Source organism: Vicugna pacos, chromosome 11 (assembly GCF_048564905.1).
Source record: "Vicugna pacos chromosome 11, VicPac4, whole genome shotgun sequence".
In the NCBI taxonomy this organism is placed as follows: Eukaryota; Metazoa; Chordata; class Mammalia; order Artiodactyla; family Camelidae; genus Vicugna; species Vicugna pacos.
In genome coordinates, this window is record NC_132997.1 from 45,833,694 (window position 1) to 45,848,182 (window position 14,489).

General features: G+C 49.0%; 1 protein-coding gene across 2 annotated transcripts in view; it reads left to right on the plus strand.

Annotated features, from left to right (window-relative positions):
• The window catches only part of DLG5 (discs large MAGUK scaffold protein 5), a 111,358-nt gene that overhangs the window by 51,522 nt on the left and 45,347 nt on the right, over nt 1-14,489 (plus strand). For both annotated transcript variants that reach the window (XM_006211609.2, XM_072971238.1), the window contains exons 3-5: nt 792-954; nt 2,940-3,083; nt 3,708-3,891. In XM_006211609.2, coding sequence (XP_006211671.2) covers nt 792-954; nt 2,940-3,083; nt 3,708-3,891 — 491 coding nt within the window. The remainder of the gene's footprint in view (nt 1-791; nt 955-2,939; nt 3,084-3,707; nt 3,892-14,489) is intronic.

Consider the following 14,489-nt stretch of genomic DNA (forward strand, 5'->3'; position numbering starts at 1 on the left):
TGAGGTACATTCTTCCTAGAAATAGATTGGGTTCTTGTCAGAGGTGCTGGTGGTGGCCGGTGTTCCTTAGTAACAGCATAAGGCACGGGGTTCCCTTCAGGACATGTCTTGTACTGGGAACAAGTGGTGAGGGTCTGGAGTGGGTTGGGCTGCCAGAGGCCCTGGGATTTAACTGCACCACATCGCTCTTACCTTGGCTCTGAGTGGCTCTCTCTGCCACCTCCCCCAAGCTGCACACCTGAACTGACTGGGCAGGTCCTTCAGGCAGTTGGGCAGCTTGGAAGACGGAGTGGTGCAGAGTGTCCAGACCTGCTCGGGGAACATGGGACTCAGCCCTTGGGCCCAGCTTTGAACCAGCTGCCTTGGTCCTCTGCAGGCTTCTCTGGGTTGCAACTGTGCCTTCCTCCTCAGGCTGTCTTCCCCCCTGCCCAGGGCTCAGGTTGGCTTCTCTGTGCCCAGGGGTGGGTGACAGCTGGTATTAGAGCAGGCAGGGAATGCAAAGATTAGGGTCAAAATAGTTCCAGCCTGGAAGTGCCAAAGCTGGGCTGGGGAGAGGGAAGGGGGCCTCAGGCTCCTCAGCCAGGGTCAGACTGCCTGGGCTCCTGTCCCAGCTGCACGTCTTCCTCTCGGACTTGGTGGTGTCACGTGGGGAAGGGGGATGTAACAGGACCCACTTTAAGGGTGATTGTGAGGAGTGAACACAAGCTGAGAGCTCTGAGAGCTCAGGACAGTGCCTGGCACTGGTGGGGGCTGGGTAAACATGAGTTCTCTTTGTCACCTTCCTCCTGCAGGCACCACCGGGAAGGCGCCATCCCCACCGCCCCTCCTGCCTGAGCGGCAAGTAAATGAGAAGGTGGAGAACCTCTCCATTCAGCTGCGGCTGATGACCCGGGAGAGGAATGAGCTGCGGAAGCGCCTGGCCTTCGCCACCCATGGGACCACCTTCGACAAGAGGTGGTGATCGTGCCCCTCCCCTGCCGGCCCCATGAATGGGGTCACCACCCTGATGCCATCACATCCTTTGCCCTGAGGCATCCCCTTAGCTTCCAGGGCCCACGCTGCATTGCCCATGCATGGGTTCTCCCCCAGCACCCCTGGCCTGGAGGCCGGAGGGGGACACAGGCTTGTTACACTTGCTTCCTCCAGATCAAAATTGGAGTCTGTGGCCTGTATCACACAACCCGGGAAGTGAGGAGTGTGGGTGGGTGTGTCCATCTACACTTGGCTCCTGACAGTGGTGTGTTCTTGCGTACATGTATGTGTGTGAGAAGAGCCCGGGCCAGGCTCACTGCCTTTCTGTTGGCCTTGAAATGATCATTTGGTGGGTGGCTTTGGCAGCAGCTGGAGATATCTGGTCCCACTTTGGTGCGTCCTCACTGGTTGGTTGGATGGCCTCGGGCTGTCACTAGCTCCCTCCCAGGCCTCTGCCTTTCAGCCCCAAGACAGTACTCTTCTCTCTCTATCCCCTGTGTGTGCTGTGTGCAGCCCCTGCCCTAGGAGAGTTAGTCACCCCATTGCTGAGCCTTTGACTGGTCGTCTGTGTACACGGGTACTGCTGTCTCCTGGGTACCCCACCTGCCTCATTGTTGAGTGAATCTTTATGTGGTTTATAAGCGTGTTGTTTCCTGCCACATATGTATTTTAGAAAGGGTTGATCCCAACCGGCTTTTTTTGTTGTTTCGAAGAAAATCTTTTTTTTTTTTAATTTTATTTATTTTTTGGGGGGGTAATTAGGTTTATTTCTTTCTTTATTTTTAGAGGAGGTACTGGGGGTTGTACATGCTAAGCATGTGCTCTAGTGCTTGAGCTATATCCTTCCCTCTGAAGAAAATCTTTGCTGCTTTTGTTGGGATTGAGAGGTAGATACCAGGGAAGGGCTGGTCCGTGGGATGGGGCAGAGGGGAGTCCTGACCCAGCTTCATGACCCACGAGGGCTTCATGGGGGAGGAGGGATGCAGAATGGCTTATCCTCCTGGGAGATGCCGTAGGAGTCCTGAGGGGCGGGGTGTGGGTTTAACCTCTTTTCTTAAGGATTATCTTAAGGGGGATGTGCCTTATCCTGAGGAGGGTTTTTCTGGGATGATGTTGGGGCTGCGAAGCCTGCTCGTTGAGGTTGCTTTTCTGAGGCTGTGTCTCTCAGACGACACAGGGGCAGGGCCAGTGAACACAGTGTGAGTGCACGCTGTCCCCCGCTGCTTTCATGTTGCCAAGGCAGACTCTGTCTGGCCCTTTACAGAAGAAGGTTGCTGTTGCTTGTTCTGGAGCAGGGGTCCCAAACTCAGGCTCACACCAGGGCCACGCGCAGGGCTTGTTAAAACACAGATTGCTGGTTATCCCTTTCTGCCTCCTGAGTGTGAGATTTAGGAGGTCTGGGGCTGGCCTGAGAATTTTGCGTTTCTAGCAAGTTCCCTGGTGGTCACGGTGCTACAGGTTCGGGAATCCAACTTTTAGAGCCCCTGCTCATGGCCACTTTTCTCCATCTTGGCTGTACATTGGAATCTCCTGGGGAATTAAAAAAATTCTGAGGTCTGGGTGCTACCCTCAGGGATGCGATGTAACCGGTGTGTGTGTTGGCATTTTGTTATGTACCTGAGGTTGAGAATCACTGATTGCTAGGGAGAGGGGGAGCTTCATCACAGGGTCTGGGGGGCTGGACCCACTGTGTGTGCCGGCCTGTTGCATGGCCTCCTGGAGGCTCCCAGGGAACAGGAGCACCTTCGCAGCTGCCCAGGCCCATGCAGGGAGGTCAGCAGTCGAGGACACCTGGGCTGAGCCAGCTCCAGGTGGCGGTGGTGGTGGTGGTGGCGGCGGTGTGGAGGAGCCTAATGTTGGGTGCCACTGGGCTGGGGTGGCCCAGGAGCTGGCTTCCTGGGGTGGGAGATGTTCTTGTTGTCGTGATCCCGGCACCTGTGTTCACTGGGCTGCTTGTTGCGGGCCAGGCCCCACCACAGGCTGAATCCGGACTACGAGAGGCTGAAGATCCAGTGCGTGCGGGCCATGTCGGACCTGCAGAGCCTTCAGAGCCAGCACACCAGTGCCCTGAAGAGGTGCGAGGAGGTGGCCAAGGAGACCGACTTCTACCAGTGAGTGGGGCCCACCCAGCGGGGCTCCTGGTGTCCGCGGAGCAGCTGCTGCTTGCTGGGCTTTATTTCTGGACTTGGAGCCTGGGGTTGTGGTTTCAGCTTGGCTTTGCCACATAGCAAGCAGCGGGCCTTCAGGAAGTGGGTTTGTGGCTTCAGGCCTCAGTTTTCCACACCATCCGTGGCCAGCTGCAGAAGCGTGGTTGGTGGGAAAGTGGTTAGACACACGAGACAGGAGGCCAGGCAGATCGCTGGGCTTCCGGGTCCCCATCCCAGGCTCTCCTGCTGCTCCGGCCACAGGAGAGGCAGATGGGGCATGCTTCCCCTTGGTCTTCTGGTGCCCCTCTGAGCGCACTTGCTGGTCCACCTGCTGGCGTTTGCCCAGGCCTCAGTACTTGGAGGGGCAGGCCTGTACCAGACCCTTCCTTGGCCTTCACAAATGTGCCTTTTTGGTGTCAGGTTTTTAAAAATGGTTTGGGTCTTCCTGGCATCTGGCGGTTACAGGCTTTAGGCTGCCTCTGAGTGCAGCTGACCTGGCGGCACTCAGCTCCTGTCTGGTGTGTTGGGGGTGTTGGGACCCAGTGGGAGTTGGAGGCTGGCAGGGGCTCACTGCGTGTGGGATTTCAGCACACTCCACAGCCGGCTGCTGAGTGACCAGACCCAGCTGAAGGATGACGTGGACACGCTGAGGCGGGAGAATGGACAACTGCTGCGGGAACGTAACCTGCTGCAGCAGTCGTGGGAGGACATGAAGCGGCTCCACGAGGAGGACCAGAAGGAGATTGGTGACCTCCGGGCCCAGCAGCAGCAGGTAGGACTGGGCTGGGCAGCTGAGGGCAGACCAGGGTCAGTCATCCACCCACCCACCGTCTCATCCACCCACCCAGCCATCCACTCACCACCCACCCATGCACCTATCTACTCACCCACCTAGTCATTCACCCACCACCTGTCTACCCACCATCCATTTGTATACCCACTTATCTGCCCACACTCACCCATCCACCCATCAACCCCCCACCCACTCATCTACCCACCCCCCACCGTCATCTGTGCATCTGTCCACTCACACTCCTCATCCACCATCCATCCATTCATCTACCTCCTCTCTACCCACTTATCTATGCCACACTCATCTGTCCATCCACCATTTATCCACCATCTACTGATCTATCCACCCACCCATCCACACATCCATGTGATTACTTTGCAAGCATGTCTAGTGTCTGCTTCACGTGAAGCACTGGGATAGTCGTGAGCAAGCACTCAACCCTAATTCTCCTGGACTCTGCAGTCTAGTGGTGGATACAAATGTTAATCACATAATCACTCACACTCTGTATTGTTACGAATGTTGCAAGGACTGCCAAAGAGGAGGCGCTGTGTGGTGGTATGTGCATGTATAACAGGAATTCGACTTAGTCTGGGAGCTTGGGGGTCTGTAGCTTCTTCCCTTCGTATGGATTGTGTGAGATTACAGATGGAGAGAAGCTTGGACGTGTTGAAGCCCTGTGCGAATACAAGATGGAGGAGCTACCATCATTATTTTGCGGGGGGAGTGTGTGGCCTGTTGCTCTTGCTGCTTTCTGTGTGCCAGGTTAGTGTCTTCTGTGTGCTCAGCTCCCGTTTGACATTGACAGAGTTGTGAGGAGCAGGCCAGACAGAACGCTGGCTTGCTGTGAGTGGTGGTGGCCAGTTCCTCTCCTCTTGTGCTTCTGGTCTGGAACCGCCCAGGCTGCCCAGGGACGTGGAGGGACTGCTGATGCTCTGTGTCCATAGATGGTTGGATGTTTGGGGTTGGGAAGCAGTGCAGGGAGAGACAGGATGTCCTCCTAGCACCAGGGCATAGTCAGAACCCCATCATCCCCATCAGAAGCATTTGTGGTTTCCAGTTAAAGCAGGGCTGTTGGGGCTTGATTGACCCAAAGCTGCTATGTAACAATCTGAGCTCACCTGATAATTTAGCATGTGGTTATCTTCATTGCTTTGTTTTTATTTATAATTACCATTTTAAAATTGTGAAACTGTTACAAACTTACAGAAGAGTTTTAAGTACAGTGCAAAGAATTTTTTTCCTGTATTTTAAGAGTAAGTTGCAACCTAATGTTCTGTCACCCCCCCACCCCACCCAGAACATGCAAATGTGTACTTCTTGGAAACAAGGATATTTTCACGTAGAACAGTGTGACACACCAGGAATTCACATTGATACGTACTGCCGAATCTGATTATCAGACCCGGTCGAGTTTTGCTGGTTGTCTCAGTAGTGTCTTTGATGGGAAAAGGACCCTGTTCAGAACAAAGCACTGCATGTAGTTGCCATCTCTTGGGTCTCCTTCAATCTGGGACAATTCCTCAGGCTGTGACCTGCATGACTTTGATGCTTTGGAAGATTACAGGCTAGTTATTTTGTAGATTGTCCCTCAGCCTGGATTTGTCTAAACTTCATGGTTGGATAAGTTTTTGCATCTTCAGAAGGATTGTCACAGAAGTGATGCTGCCTTTTCCTTGTTGCATCCTATTGATTGAGACTTGGTTTAATATGACTTAGAACTAATGAGGTTTACTTTGATCATTTGACTGAGGTGGTGTCTCCAGGCTTCTCCACTGTAGTAATACCTTTTTTTCCTTTACATACCCCCATATATATATGTACTCATATATACATGTATGTATATACACACTCATATGTATATATTTATGTATGGTTTCCCGTTTTACTCAGTGGGTTTGTACACCATTATGGGCAGTGGGAGGCCCTTCAAGCTTGTTCCTCTGTCTTCTTGACATGCCCTCCCTTACTGAGAACTTCCTTGCTCTGGTGCAAGAAGGTGTTCCAGGGGGAGCTCATTTTATAATTTCCCTGCTCTAGCCCTGGAAATCATACATTTCTCTTAAGAGTCCTCATTCCTTTTAATGGACAATGGTATTTAGAAGCAAGATCTGAATGCTGGGTGTACTCTGCTCCTGGGGTATCACGGCTCCCAGGCCCTCTCAGTGGACAGAGTAGGGAATATCTGAGCCACACACACACACTCTCTCACATCTATTTCCATGTGTGTCTCCCCCCAGTATATCTGTACCTTTAATATGTAATGTGTATGTTGGAAACCGAAGTTCACGCTAACATTTCCAGTTCCAGTCCAGTACCACAGTAGAACAGGGTTCATTCTTGTTTTCTCCCTTTCCATCTTGCAACTCCCTTTTCCAGCAGTGAGAAACCTAGTTCTGATTACTCTTAATCTGTGTGCTCGCTAAGTCCCCCTATGTGTACCTGCCTGCCTTCCCCACGCCGCCCCCTTCTCACCCTTTGTGACCCCCGCCCCCTCCCCCAGGCCTTGCCTCCACAGGGCCCCTCATCCTGTGCAGGCTCTGATGCCCACTCTGGGGGGGGCTCGTCCCCCTCCGCAGCCTCTTGTCCTGCTCTGCCTCACCGAATAGGCTGTAAGATTAAGTAGTTCAGAAAGGAAAAAGGACAGCACTTTCTTTATGTTTCTATACTACTTTTTAAATTGCAGAATTAATGTGCATTTTTAAACATAATAAAAGAATCAATGCAGACATTTAAAAAATAATTCTTCCTGTAGTCTCTCTCCACAGAAATAACTAACCATGAGTATACCACCGGTGGAAAGTTTGGTATTTTTGTCTGTACACATAGAACCCTTTATATCTTGTTAATTTATTTGGCAACATGGAATTGCACCATTCCTTTTGTTGCTAACCTTGTTTTTCTGCTGAATATCATGTGCATCTTTCTGTTTCAGTACAGATTATGCTTCCCTGTTTTTAACGGCTGCTGAGTATTGAGTTAGATAGAAGCAGCGTAATTAATTTAACCAGTGTCCTATTGACTGACCCTTGGGCGGTTTTCAGTATTTTCCCATTATTGAAAAACTTGTTTCTGTGGTTTATTTTCTTTCTCTGATATTTGTTGAAGCCTTGTGTGGAATACACAGTCCAGGCTCAGTGCATGGGCCCCTGGGCTGGATGTACTTGGAGATACCTGTGTCTTTTCCGTGAGCCCTTTGATCAGGGGATTTGGGTGGGTGGGGGCAGGTCTGGCGGTGGGAGTGGGCAGGCCTTGCTCAGCCGTGGTGGCAGGAAGGTTCCTGGAAGAGGAAGTAAGTGCAGGCCAGGGCAGCAGGAGTCCAGCTGCTCAGCACTCTCCCCCTTTTCTCTCCTTGGCCCTTGAGTGTTCCAGCACTGGGGGTGGGCGGCTCTCTGGGAGCCTTGCTTCAGGGTTGAAGTGAGACACCAAGGAGAAAGTGCTCGACCTGCAGGGTTAGTTTGTGTTGAGAGCGGTGGATTGCCCTGTAGACACCCTTGCTCCTGCAGGTCCTGCTTCCTGCTTCCTGGAGCAGTCAGGGCTGCAGGCTTTCAGTAGTTGAGAGGCAAATCATTGTTACCTCAAAAGAAAACTCTTGGAGAAATCGGGGGTGGGAAGCAGATAAGGATGAGCAGCTGCTGTGCATCAGGCTGCTTGGAGGGAGGACCGCCCCTGCTGAGGGGTTGTGCCCACTTCTCTCTGCGGGACCGTGAGTGCTGGCTGACCCTGTCTGAGGGCAGCTGGCCCTTTCCTGTCTATACCTTCATCTTTCTTTGTTTCCTTGCTCATTTGTTCACTGATGTCTTTTCTACCCAGGTCTAAACTTGCCTTAGTTCACCTTTTGCCTTGGGGTTTACTCTGGATTTTGTTTTTTGAGAGATGCACAATTTGAAATGTGTTTGTGGCTCCAACTTAGTCTAAGGGAAGTCCCTTGACTTTGCTAGAAAGTAGCAGAGCAGGGCTTTCCCAGGGTAGCAGAATGAGTCTCCTAGGGTCACCTGGGAGGTAAAGGAGATTACTCATTAAACACGGGTACCTCATGCCCACTTGCAGGAGACACTCATTGAATGCTTGCTGTCATGATTGTTTTTATTCTGGTCCTACCAAGTCTGAATTAAGATCCACCCTGCTCGTGGATGTGGCGTCATCATAGCCCTCATACACCGCTGGTGGGAAAGGAAAATGGTGCAGTCACTTTGGAAAGAGTCTGGCAGTTCCTCAAATGGTTAAACGTAGTACCAGGTGATCCAGCAGATCCACTTCTAGGTGTAAACCCAAGAGAACTGAAAACAGGTCCACACAAAAATTTGTGATGTTTGCAGTAGTGGGAAAACAACCCCAATGTCTGTTAATTGATGAATGGATGTATCAAATGAGGTGTGTTCCTGACAGTGGAATGTTAATCAGCATAAAAAGGAATGACGTGCTAATACCTGCTGCGGTGTGGAGGAACCTTGACAACGTCACGCTGAAGTAAAGAAGCCAGTCCGAAAAGACCACGTATTATATGATTCCACTAAGACGAAATGCCCAGAACAGGGAAATCCTTAGACACACAAAACAGATCGGTGGTTACCAGGGGCCGGAGGATGGGCGGGTGGAGGACGACTGCTACTGGGTGCGGGTTTCTTTTTGGAGTGATGTAATGTTCTGGAATTAGATAATGGTAGTTGCTACACAACTTTGTGCATGTACCAAAACCCACTGAATTGTGCACTTTAAAGGGTTATTACATGGTATGTGAATTATATCTCAAAATAAGACTCCAGTTATTACTTTATCATAAAACAAACAAACAAACAACCCCCCAAACCTCTGCCCTCTTAAAGCATGGCGTTTTATTGCCTCCCACGCTCTGACTTTCTCCAGGACCCGAACAGCTTGTACAAACATCCAGACGGAGATGACCCCTCCCCCTCCCCCGTTCTCCCACAAGTGACCTGGGAAGGTTTTCTCCCCTACGCTCCCATCCCACTCCTCTTCTCTGTTTTCCTGCAGCTCTGGCTCTTGGGGGATGGTTGATTGTAGTGGTCAGTGAGTTTCCCCAGTTCTGCTGGGCTGGCCCGGTGCCCCTTAGTGAGAGGAGGCCCGCTGCCCGGGTAGGAGTGAAGGATGCATTTCTGAGCTGCCAGGCCACCTGCTCTCCCTGGCCGGGGCCTTTGCACCTTCACCAGGTCCAGGGTAGGTGCCAGACTGTGAAAAGCCCGGGTCTTGGGTCAGCCAGCAGCCGAGGAAGCCAGGGGACACGGGGGCAGCCACAGGTTTCCTCCCCGCAGGCCCTGAGGGCAAAGGTTGAGCTCGCTGGACAAGGCTGGTTTTGTTGCCTGATTCCTCCCACGCCTTGTTCACTTGAAGAGGCCCTTGCCGGGTAAATGGTGCTGTTTGACTTGCATGTTTGCTTGAGGGATTTGTGGACTCCCCAGCCCTCTGCATGATTTATCTCAGAGGAAATGAGGCAGCCGGGGGAGGGAGGGTGCCGCCGGCCTGGGTCCTGGGACCGCTCCCTTCTGAGAGCCTCAGACAGGTGGTTTTTCTTGTGTGTCTGCATGCGGATCTGTGTGGGGAGGGTCAGGGCATGGCATTTCCATCTCCAGGGCATCTCAGTCAGAATGCGCCATCTGCACTCTTCTGGGTTGTGTTAGCAATGTCCAGCGATCTGGGGCTGAGACAGCCACACCTCGGTGGGGGAGCAGCGCGGAAGACATTCGTGCATCTTCCTTCTTAGCATACCCACTACAATAATTTATATTCTTTGGTTAAAAAAGAAGAAAACTTAAACAGTCACGTCACCCACCCCCACCTTTGCCCCGGTGTCCTCCCTGGAGATGACTAACCTCCCTGAACCACCTGGGATATATCCTTGTGGACATTTTCTATGTCATACTTAATGTACATTTTTGTTTTTATTTTCTGCCACCTGCATTTTTAAAATCCTATAATATGTCATTGATCCCTTTATATTTTCTGTAAATTTGGACCATCCAACAGTATACTTCATAGTTTAGTTGTCAATAATTTATTGATTGTATGTGTTGGGAATCTTGGTTGTCTGCACTTTTTCCTGTTACAGATAATTTTCTGGTGGGTGCCCCTGCATAAGTCCTTATGTTCCTTCATGCATGGTTTTCTGAAGTTTGCTTCTTAGAGGTGAAATTTCTGAGTTCAAAGCAATGCTTTTCTTTTTTCATAGGTTCTTCCAATTCATTTGGGAAACTTAAGGCCTCTCTCTTCTTTCTGGCCCTATCCCTTGTCTTTAAATACACTTTTTCTTTCCCTGGTGATTCATGAAAGTTGACTTCTTTTCCCAGATACCCCAGGAGAGGAATTTCTGAGTCTGTGAAGGGCATGCATCACAGAGAAGCCCAGAGTGCTTCTGACCAGCGTGGAGCAGAGATAGGAGGGAGCAGCTCAGGCTGTGCGTCTTGCTGTGCGGGTGCAACCAGACCCTGGCTTGTGCCTCCCCTGAGCCCCTCCCGTAACCTCCTCACAGGCCGGAGGGGAGCTGTCTCTAACGACCGCTGCCTGCCTGAGCTGAGAAGTGTATCACCTTTCTTGTTCCAGAATTCTGGGCCAAATTTAAATATTCTGTCTCTCAGACTTCTGTTAGCCTTAGCTGGGAAGTGAAACATTTGACTGTTAGTGTGTATGTGCATGGCTGTCTACTAGAATATCATCTGACTACCAGGAGGGAAAATTCTAGACTGAGAGAATAGTTGTTCAAGTCCTCTGCAGTTAACTGTGGCCATGGTTTTCCCAAGTTTCTTCAGAGGCTTTGATTACATCAGCACAGGCATGACCCTGGGCCGTGCTTGCTTGTAGAGAAGAGAAAAGGCGTGTCTGGGGGTCTGTCAGCCTCTTGGAATATCCGGGTGCCGTCCTGTGGGGAAGGGATTATTCTTTGTGACTCCAGGGCTAGGATGAGAGGTCAGGAGTCGAGGAGGATGGATTTCAGCTCATAATAAGCAAGGCCTTCTCACACAGAGTTTTCGCCTTTGGAATGGGCAGAGCCTCGGCCGAGACAGCACAGGGTATCAGCCTGATCTCTCCAAGGTCCCTTCGGATCCCAGATGCTACTTTGTTATCAGGGCTGGATTGAGGATCAGAAAGGATCCCTGGGTCTGTTCTGGGATTTTCTCTGACCCTTTCTTACCGGGAAATTGTGACCCATCCTGGCAGTGGTTTTACTCTGTTTTGAGTTGTCCCTGGATGGTTGCACAGGCCTCAATCCAAGCTCCTCACCGCTGGGGCATTTTGGGGACTGTTTCCCACTGAAGAGGGGCCAAGCCATGGTGTTGACCCCAGATTCTGTTGTGGATGGGTAAAGGTAGGCTCTGCTAGGCCAGTGCCCAGAATGAGGTTTTTATTTGTATCAAGGTCACCTTTGAAATTAGTTTTTTTTTTAAAAAGTACGGCAATATTTATTTCTTAGTTGTTAAATTTTTTTTAAAAATTCAGGTATAATTAACATATAACTGCACTGGTTTCAGGTGTATGACACGACTTGTTATTTGTATATATTGTGAAATGATCACCACAGTAAGTCTAGTTAAAAGTCATCAACTTAAATAGTTGCCAAAAATCTTTGTTTCTTTATTTGAAAACTAGTTTATTAACGGAGCTTGGAACAATTGTGGGAGAGAGGGCATTTGGATGGACTGCCTGGGGCTGCCACCTTGTGGAAACTCTGGGAATGGCAACAGTTCCTTTGTTGTGCAGTAAAGCACTGGGCTCTTGGAGCCTTGGGATTCTCACCTGGCTTGGGAATGTTTCGAGAATAAAACATTTGGAGTGATTTTTAATTGGAATGTTTCAGGTACTGACCACAAGTCAGGGCAGTCTGGTCTAGAAGCTGGATCCTTTCCAGATGTGGGTAGAAGGCACTGATTGACCAAGAAGTCAGGAGAGCTCTCCACTGGCTCTGTGTGTCCTGGGCATGTGTGGGCAGGTCCTTGTGGGATGCCCTTTTCACCTCTCAGTGGTGGGCACTGCGTCAGCAGATGTCCTTGGTGTCCTCCAGTCCTTATTGTCTGCACCTGGACAAATTCAGGTGTCTTCAATTTGTCCTGCACTTGTGGGCTCAGTTCTCATTTGTCTAGTGATTTATGGAAAAGAATAATGTATCTCCATCTCACATCATGCACAAAATATATTCCAAATAGTTTAAAGATTTAGATGTAGAAAGTAAAACTGGTGTTTTTAAGAAGAACTGATGAGAGAGTATCTTCATGATTTCAAGATAAGGAAAGAACCTCTTAAAACAACCAAAGCACAAACCATAGGAAATAATTGAACAATTTATACCATATTAATATGTGAAACTTTAGTATAACGAAGGACACTGTGAAGAAAATTTAAAAGCCACATATTGGGAAAAGATATTTGTAATCAATATAATTGGGAAAGAATTAGTACCTGGAGTTAAAAAATAAGTCCTATAGAAAGAAAGGAAGAAAGAGAGGAAAAAAGAGGCAGGTGGGGTAGGAAGAAGGGAGGGAAGGAAAATCAAAGGATATGGACAGGCAGTTCATAGAAGAGGAAATGTGCATAGTCAGTAAACATAAGGAGAGTTGCTCACCTATTAATCGGGAAAGCAAATTTAAAAAAAGAAAAAGATCCTTTTATCCATGAGATTGGCAATACTTACTAAAAAAAAGATCTGTTTCACTGTAGCCAAGGGGTGGAAACAACTCAGGTGTCCTTTGACAAATTAATGGATAAACAAAATGCAGTCCATATATACAATGGAATACTATTCATCTTTAAAAAGGAAGGAAATTCTGTCACATACTGTAACCTGAATGGATCTTGAGGACATTATACTAAATGAAATGTCAGTCACAAAAAGATGACTCCTGGGGGAGGGTATAGCTCAGTGGTAGAATGCATGGTTAGCATGCACAAGGTCCTGGGTTCAATCCCCAGTAACGCCACTTAAGAAAGAAAGAAAAATCTAATTACCTGTCCCCACCAAAAAATAAAAAATAAATAAAAATTTTAAAAATGACTACTGTATGATTCCATTTATATGACGTACCTCTAGAGTAGTCAGATTCATAGACAAAGTAGAGGGTGGTTGCCAGGTGCTGGGGGGACGGAGAACAGGGAATTGTTTAATGGGGACAGAGTTTCAGTTTTGCAAGATGAAAAAGTTATGGAGGTTGGTTGCACAACGATGGGGATATATGTAATAGTACTGTAATGTATTCTTGAGAGGCTAAAGATGGTTAAGACAGCTTTATGTTGTGTGTATTTTACCACAATTAAAAAAGGAAAGAAAACCCTGAAATCTCAGTGAGGGTGTCTTAATGACAGTAACTCTCAGGACTCCTGTCCATAGCTGGTGGGATACAATTGGGATAACCTCCTTGGAGAGCAGTTTGGTGTTGTCCAGTCCCCAGTAGTCCCTAGTCCTAGGAGCTAATGTGTTAGAGGAATGGACTCACTTTCCTTGTCTGAGATTCTGAGTTTTGAATCAGCTCGCTCTTGTATTTATTGAGGGCTAACCAACCACCTCCAAAGGAAATATTCAGTAGTCTCAGGTTCTAGTTCTCTGGGCTACAAAGATTTTCTGATAACTCAGAGTCTTTGCTGGATGAGCCAGGTAATTTCTGGGCTGTTGGAGCTGGAACAGTTAAGCAAGATTTTTGGTTTGGTTCTATCACTCGAAAAATAAAGAAGCAAACCCAGAGGTATAGAGGGACCCACCCAAGGGCTCAGATCCCCAGAGGTGCTTAACAGAAACCAGTAGGTCCTGACAACCTCTTAACTCATTTGTTTTGTATTCTGCAGAACAGCGCCTGAAAGAACGTTAGTACTTGTAACTCAGTAGAAAGCTCTCTTGTTTACAGCCCTCCCATGATTACCATCGCAATCAGGATATGGTCTTTGCTGTGAGCTTTGAAGCTCTGCCCACTTCTCTGGCCTTTTTATAAGCCCACTCCTCGTTGTTCACTGGGCTCCAGTTACCCCACCCTGCCCTTATGTTTGTGCCTAGCATGTGGCTGGTGATTCCTGCCTTGGGGCCTTTGCACTTGCTCACCCTTCTGCCAGATGTGCTCTTGGCTGCTGCTCTTCATTTGTACCAAAGCTGAGACGTCACCTTCTTAGAGAAGCCTCCTACTCTGTCACTCAAAAGTCTATCTCCAGCTCATTATCCTGTTTTATCTTATTTTCTTGACAGCCCTTATTACTCTCTCTAGTTATTTTATTTGGTGTGTGTGTGTGTGTGTGTGTGTGTGTGTGTGTGTGTGTGTGTGTGTGTGTGTGTCTGTGTGTGTGTGTGTCTGTGTGTGTGTGTTCGTATCATCCCATCAGGAAAAGAGATCCACAGGCCACAGTCATTGTGTCTGTCCAGCATCACCAGTACCTGAAACAGAACTAAACCATATTAGGTACTTATTTTGGGGGCCCTCAACATCACCCCAAGCTTTGGTGATTTACTAGAAGGACTCACAAAACTCAGCATATAATCATACTTGTGGCTAAAATTTATTTCAGCAAAAGCACACAAAGCAAAGTCAGCAAAGGGAAGAGGTGCATGGGGCGAAGTCCGCAGGAAACCAGGTGCCAGGTTCCAAGAG